Raw genomic sequence first — 7,157 nt, forward strand, 5'->3', positions numbered from 1 at the left:
TTTGACAGAAGGAACTTTCCTGGGAGGAACCTTCCCTGGGAGGGAAGTCCCCCTTCCATACTCCCTCACATTTTCTTTTGGCTCTCAGCTCTGGCCCTCCTTTCTAGCACTTGATAGTTGATAAATCCAGCCATATGAGCACTATAGATTCTGGAAACAGTGAGCAAATGGGAACTGCTGTTTGTGTGACTGAAGCACAGAGTACTTAAGTAACTTCTTGTAGGACACTAGAAAGAACCAGAACCAAGGCACAAAGCCAAGTGTGCAGACCCCTGCTAAATAGCTCACCCCTTCCCAGAGGCTGTAGGTCCCTCTACAGCACTGCCTTGAGTCTCCTGCCTTCTTACCCTACCACAGGTCGCTGGAGCAATTCCTACAAGCTGCCGTACAGCTGGATCGGCACAGGCCATGTGGTGTACAATGGTGCCTTTTACTATAACCGAGCCTTCACCCGAAACATCATTAAGTATGACCTGAAGCAGCGCTATGTGGCTGCGTGGGCTATGCTCCATGATGTGGCCTACGAAGAGGCCACCCCCTGGCGGTGGCAGGGCCACTCTGATGTGGACTTTGCTGTGGATGAGAATGGCTTATGGCTCATCTACCCAGCCCTGGACGATGAGGGTTTCAGCCAGGAGGTCATTGTCCTTAGCAAGCTCAATGCTGTGGACCTGAGCACACAGAAGGAGACCACGTGGCGCACAGGGCTGCGGCGGAATTTCTATGGCAACTGTTTTGTCATCTGTGGGGTGCTGTACGCCGTGGACAGCTACAACCAGCGCAATGCCAACATCTCCTATGCCTTTGACACCCACACCAACACACAGATCGTCCCCAGGCTGCTGTTTGAGAATGAATATTCCTACACAACTCAGGTAGACTACAACCCCAAAGACCGCCTCCTGTATGCCTGGGACAATGGCCACCAGGTCACCTATCATGTCATCTTTGCCTACTGACACCCTTATCCTTGCACAAAAGCATTCGAGGGGCCACTAGCACCTTGTGTGTCTGTGTGTCTGTGTGTATGAGTGTGCAGGTGGATATGTGTTTTAAAATATATATTTTGTATAATATTACAAATACAAAATGACAGTTTGGGTCTATTTTTTTAAATATGGATTGTAGATCAATCCATACATGTATGTGCTGGTCTCATCCTCCACAGTTTATATTTTTGTGCAAATGAACTTCTCTTTCTGACCAGCAGCCACTTTCCTTCATGTCCTACACCTTCTCACTCTGGGGAAAGGTTTCTTCCCTTGGGTCTTGCAGGCAGGAGTGAAGGGACAAGAAAGAGGGCTGAGTGGCGGGAAAAAAAAATTATGTATTGGAGAAGTTTTAAAAACCTAGAAAAAAAGCCTTTTTTAAAAATAAAGAAGACATTTAAAAATCATTCCCCGGTGTACTTTTGTTTAGCAGGGATGCATCTGGCCAAGGCTGGATCCCCATCCTGGCTCTCAGAAGTGTACTCTTGCTGAACTGGACAGTGTCTCAAGTTAGTACAGGTATTAGTGCCCCTCCCTCCCTCCTCCAACCCCCACAGAAGGGCTTGCTGTCAGGGGATTTGCAATGAGCTGGCCCCTGTGTTATTTTGTGACACTGTTTCTTTTATTTCTCTTTTACTGTCACACCCAAGTTCTTTGCTTACAGTTCTGCTTTCTTTCTGATCATTTTGCCCACAATGTGGGCTCTATTTGTTCCTTAATTATTTTTCACATGCTGAGTATGCCCTTGTTTCCAGCTTCTTTAAATCAAAAACTTTCCATCAGCTGGACAACAGTGACTCCTGCCTGTAATCCTAGCTATTCAGGAGGCTGAGATCTGAGGATTGCAGTTTAAAGCCAGACCATAGGAGAAAAGTCCAAGAGACTTATCTCCAATTAGCCATCAAAAAGCCAAAGTGGAGCTGTAGCTCAAGTGATAAGAAGTCCAGCCTTGGTGAAAAGCTAAGAACAAGAGACCCTGAGGGAAAAAAAGAGAGAGACCCTGAGTTCAAGTCCCAGTATGAGCACACAAAAACATTTTATAACCTATCAGTTCATCTTCTGTTTCTATTATCTTGTCCATTGCTTTTTCTCAAACATCTCATTCAGCCAGGTTTTCCTTCCCAGAAAGGACCTATACTCTGAAGCAAGGTTTCTGAGGTGCAAGGAAGAGAGGTAAAAAACTGTAGCTCCTCCCTGTGCAGGCTGAGCCTGTACTGTACATGCTGTCTACAATGAGCTTTTTCCTCCCTGCTATACAACAGAAACCAGAATACCCAAAGGAGCCTTGGCTCCCATAAGGCCTGCAGTATGGGAAGGAGACAAGCACACATGTGGCTGCCCCATTCAGGAAGTGGTTGCTTCCCATCCTTTACAGACCCCAGGCCTGCATCCCGTGCCCATCCTAGTGCTGCTCCCCTTTCCCTAAAGAACAGGTAACCTATTCACTCTCCATTCTCCACCCATCAGCTTCCTGACCTTACATTTTCAAATAAATAAGTTTCCCTGAATCAAGGCAAGCAGCCATTTGGCTTAGTGGTAACAGAAGTGATAGAGGAAGGGAAATCTTTTCTGTTCATGATCAGAAAGCATCCCTGTCCTGAATCTCAGCAGATATTGGTGGTAGTGGAGAAGCCCATGTTGCTGGTCTTCCTGGCCAGAGGAAAGAGCAAGCATTCCCCTCTTCAACTACTAGCTCTTCTGGGTTGGAAATTAAAGCAGAGATCCAAACCCTGGCTACTGGAGTGAGGGAGGCTCCCTGGAGAGTGGCTGGCTGGGAGGGCGGGGTGGGGTGGGGGTGGGGTGTGCGTGTGTGAATTACATCTAGGACTGGAGGTGTAGAGCATTCACCTAGCAAATGTTAAGGCCCTGAATTCAATCCCGATATCACAAAAAAAGTTAGACCTTATAAAGTTAAAATATACACTTACCTGTTTTAGCTTTTAATCTTCAAATCGTTGTGCAAAGACATTTCAGTTTAACATGTCCATTTCCTAAGGTATACAATACATCTTTATCAGCCACCCCTTCCATCATTCTCCCCAACTCATTTCCACCTTTCTCATCAAGTTTCCTTATGCATGTATATTGAGTATTAGAACTATTTTCTACGCTTCTATCTACATCTCCTAAGATGATGTATTTACAATTTCCAGACTCCCAGAACAGGACTTGTCCTACTACTCTCCTTCCTTAGACTTCACTGCCAGGGTGCTCAGAGGCCAGGTGGCACGTTGGTCCCTTCACCACCTGTCCCTCCTGAGATGCAGCTGATAGCTCACATGATGCAAGAGCCTCCCAAGCTGCCCACTCTTGAGGCTCTACATTAACCCTCCTCAAAGTAGGGCTGATAGGTACTGTGTAGGAAGGCCTCAGACCTCAGGGTTTCAGGGTAGACAGTTTTCAAGATGGGCTTCAGGGGCAATCAATCAGGTCGGTAGGAAGGAGTCAAGGGCCAGCTCAGGCCCCAGCTACTACACAAAATAGTTGGGAGGCCTGACTAAGGAAGATGTGGGTGGAGGGTCCCGGAACTGGGCAGCCTGGAGGAGAGTGGGTACAGCAGGGATGAGGCACTCATTGTCTAAGCCCAGAGGAGCTGCTCTGCTCCCTCGGGATCTGTAGGCTCAAGCCAGAGGGCCTTTAATAGGTAAGGGAAGTTCCCCAAGCTGCTGTGGCTCCTTGAATCCTCCTCTTTGTTGGGGTTCACACTCCTACCCCTCAGAGAGTCATGTCAAGGAGCTCTTATTGTTTAGACCAAGGGAGGCACAGAAACAGCCCTCTGGGGAAGCCAGTCTAATGTCTGGATGAATGAGTTGCCTTAAGATCAAATGACCCAATCCAGCTAGTAAGAAAGGTGCTCTCATCTCTCCACCCAGCAATGCTAGAAGGAGAAAGGAAGCTGGGCTTATAGAGGCAGCTTGTTAGCTGGGTGGTCAAACATGCTTTATCTGAGCTCTCCAAGCAGCTTTCTCACCTGGGACGAAACTGGAAACATGAAGACTTAAGAGAATGAGTTCCTCAAGGGGCTGATATACTCCCTCAGCTGCTGTCTACCACAAATCCAAGATCTGTAGCTCTATCCTCTAAGGGGGGCATTTTCCAGCTTTCCGACTTTCTGAGTCTTCAATTTCGTAACCCTCCATGTAATCTAGGGTGTTTTAACTGTTTGATACTGAAGGGAGAGATTTGCTTTTTTCCTAAGTTCTTCCCAACAATGTCATTTCAAAGGAGTTAACAATTCATCCTTCCATTATTATGCTCACTCAAGTATTTCCAGAGCCCCTTCTGAGGGTGCTGAGTGAACCAGACAAAACCCTGTCCCAAAGTTTCTATTCCAAAGGAGGAGACAAATGCTTGTGATGTGACAGGTGGCAATGAAGTAAAGCAGGGAACATGAGGACAGCTGTTGTAGGTCAGAGGAAGCCAGTCTCACAGAAGACATGTGGGCAGAAACAGCCACAAGCTGAGGCTGGGCTAAGAGCAAAGAACAGATCACAGCAGGACCACCTATGCAAGTGTCACTGAGCTGCCACAAGCCCTGGGATGGCTGGAAGCAGTGACAACAGCCAAGTATGGGGCAGGAAGAAGGTGCATTCTGCTGCCCCTTGATGTGCCAGCATACCTGAACACCCCCACATGACTGCTTGTGCCTTCTTGCTACCATTTTTCACCCAGTAAAGATGCTTGAAGAAAATTGTCCCCAGGTATTGGGTTCTCCGTTAGGCATTTGTGAGACCCTGGATAAGTCCTTAATTTCCTTGAACCTGATTGTCAAAGAGCCACATTGCCTGTCAGGAAGGTAGACCCAATGATCTAAGGAATGCAAAGGAAATGTTATCAACAAAATTATCTGTAGCTAAAGTGTTTACCTCAACATCCCAGACCAGCGTCTCTGAACTTTCTTGAAGGTCTCCTGATCTGCCACAAGCTAAAGTGCCCTCCCCTACTCCCTGGGTCTACACAACAGCTCTGCTGTTTTGGCTGTTACCTTGAACAAGATACCAAACTTCTCAGCCTCATTTTTCTCCTTAAAATATGAATAATGGAATCTGTCTTAGAGTTTGGCTGTTTGGGGACATGACAGATATCTAAAGTATAAGGCAGTAGTATAGACAATATAGACAGTATAAAGTATAGACAGTAGTTTTGTGCCAGTTAGTAGCACTTGAACTCAGAGCCTCATGCTCTCAATTGGCTTTTTACCACAAAGTTGGTGTTCTACTACTTGAACCACACCTCTTTTTGTTTTTAATTATAAGAATTGCAATGACACAAAAGGATAACCCACTATCATCACCAAATCATGATAGATATTTTGTTACTTTTTTCTTTAAAAATTTTTACTGATATATTTTAAAGTCATTGTGACATTTTATCCCAGCACTTCAGTAGCATATGTTAAGACATTTTTTTACATAATCTCCATGTAATAATTTCAGAGATTCCTTAACACTTGACCTACATTTAATTTCCCCAGTGGTCTTGAACACATCTTGAACAATATTTATTTAGCACCTATGCATCCCTACTATGACATACTTCTTTCTCCACTGATATGCTACATCCTCTGGGTGCTGTTAACTTTGTCCTCTCTTCTCTGCTTTTCCTTCGCATGGGGGATTAAGTCAAAAGGCTTGCTTAGAATTCATTAGACATTTTTTTGTGGTGCTAGGATTTGCACTAAGAGCAATCTAATGCTTGAACCACAGCCCCAGCTCAGTTAAATTTTTTGGTGGCAAACTTCATAGTAATGCTGGGAACTTGATGCTTAGTATTTTCCATATTCCATATTCCCTAACTTCCTCTGTGAGTCTTGCCATGGTGGTAGAGCGTGTTGCAAAACACACCACAGCTGTTCTTCCTGTCTTCGGGGTCCTCACTACTGACAGGCACCTGGCTTTGATCATGCCCCTGTAACTATTAGTTATGATAAAATGTACCTCCAGGGGGGTAATTATTGAGCAACTAAAGGTTTTTTTTTCCCTGTCAACACCTTATAAACATATTCAGTGATCCGTTCTTCTGTTCCTAGATGAAAACTTGAAGGAACTTTACTTTTCTGGCAACTTTCATGTAAAAAAAAAATCCTGTGGTCACTTTAAGACAGATCCAGTTAATTAAAAAGGTCAATTTCAAAATCAAAATGAAGTTGATTTCAGGTTGCTTGCTGTCCCAGCTATGTCCCTTAGTTCTGTTGTAGGTGAGGTCAGCCATTCTCCCAGATGGCCTACCCCTCCAGAGGGACATAAGGAAAGAGGGAGAAAGGGAGAAGGGGAGAGAGGCAGGAGGAGAAGGTGAAAAGCAAAGGAAAAAAAATTCTTGACTCTCAAGGCCCTGCTGTTCTAGATTTCCTGGAGTTTGTAAAATAATCTCCTGAGTGCTTTTGTGGGTTCTTTGAGGAGCTTCCTCCAATTTTATTAGGGATGCCTTGCCACTCTCCTCACATGGGCTAGCATATCTCAATTCTGGCAGGTTGTTTACCCCTTCCTGAGCCCTAACCAATTTGGGCTCTCTCCATCTGCATTCTGCTGAAATCTCAGCCCCCACTGAATGGTCTATTTGGATAAGATCCAAGATGACCCCATACATGGCCACATCTGTCCACAGAAAATTCTTATACATTACTTATGCTGACAAGCTCTGGGAGTGCAGGCTGGCTCTCAGCATTACTGAGAAGTAGCATGCTGGCTCATTTCTTCCCTTCTTAAGTGTCCTAAATAGGTGCCAGTCATCCACTGGTCCACCCTGGACCACAAACTGCAACAAGCTTGTAGTAAATGCTATTAAAACCTTTTCCTTGGACATACATAAGGGCAGGTACATCCCACCTCAGAGTCTCACCAACTCAGCATAACTCTCAGAATCTTTTTGTTTTGTTTTGTTTTGTTTGGGGGGGGGTCTGGTCATGGGGCCTGAACTCTGGGCCTGGGCACTGTCCCTCAGCTCTTCAGCTCAAGGCTAGCACTCTACCACTTGAGCCACAGTGCCACTTCCGGCTTTTTTTTCTTTTTGCTTATGTGGTGCTGAGGAATCAAACCCAGGGCCTCATGCATGCAAGGCAAGCGCTCTACCACTGAGCCACCTTCCCAGCCCCTCAGAATCTTTTTAAACAACCTGTTAATTTTTTCCCATCTCAATGCTTTTACATGCTTAATGTGGGTCAAGAGTTTC

General features: G+C 45.4%; 1 protein-coding gene across 2 annotated transcripts in view; it reads left to right on the forward strand.

The window, feature by feature from the left end:
* The window catches only part of LOC138815137 (olfactomedin-like protein 2B), a 38,039-nt gene extending 36,648 nt beyond the window's left edge, over nt 1-1,391 (forward strand). For both annotated transcript variants that reach the window (XM_070004404.1, XM_070004405.1), the window contains one exon: nt 358-1,391. In XM_070004404.1, the coding sequence (XP_069860505.1) occupies nt 358-959 (602 nt within the window). In that variant the 3' untranslated portion in view covers nt 960-1,391. The remainder of the gene's footprint in view (nt 1-357) is intronic.
* Nucleotides 1,392-7,157: the final 5,766 nt, after the last annotated feature.

The sequence above is a fragment of the Dipodomys merriami genome, unplaced genomic scaffold (genome assembly GCF_024711535.1).
Source record: "Dipodomys merriami isolate MVZ:Mamm:240054 unplaced genomic scaffold, mDipMer1.0.p SCAF_625, whole genome shotgun sequence".
Classification (NCBI taxonomy): Eukaryota; Metazoa; Chordata; class Mammalia; order Rodentia; family Heteromyidae; genus Dipodomys; species Dipodomys merriami.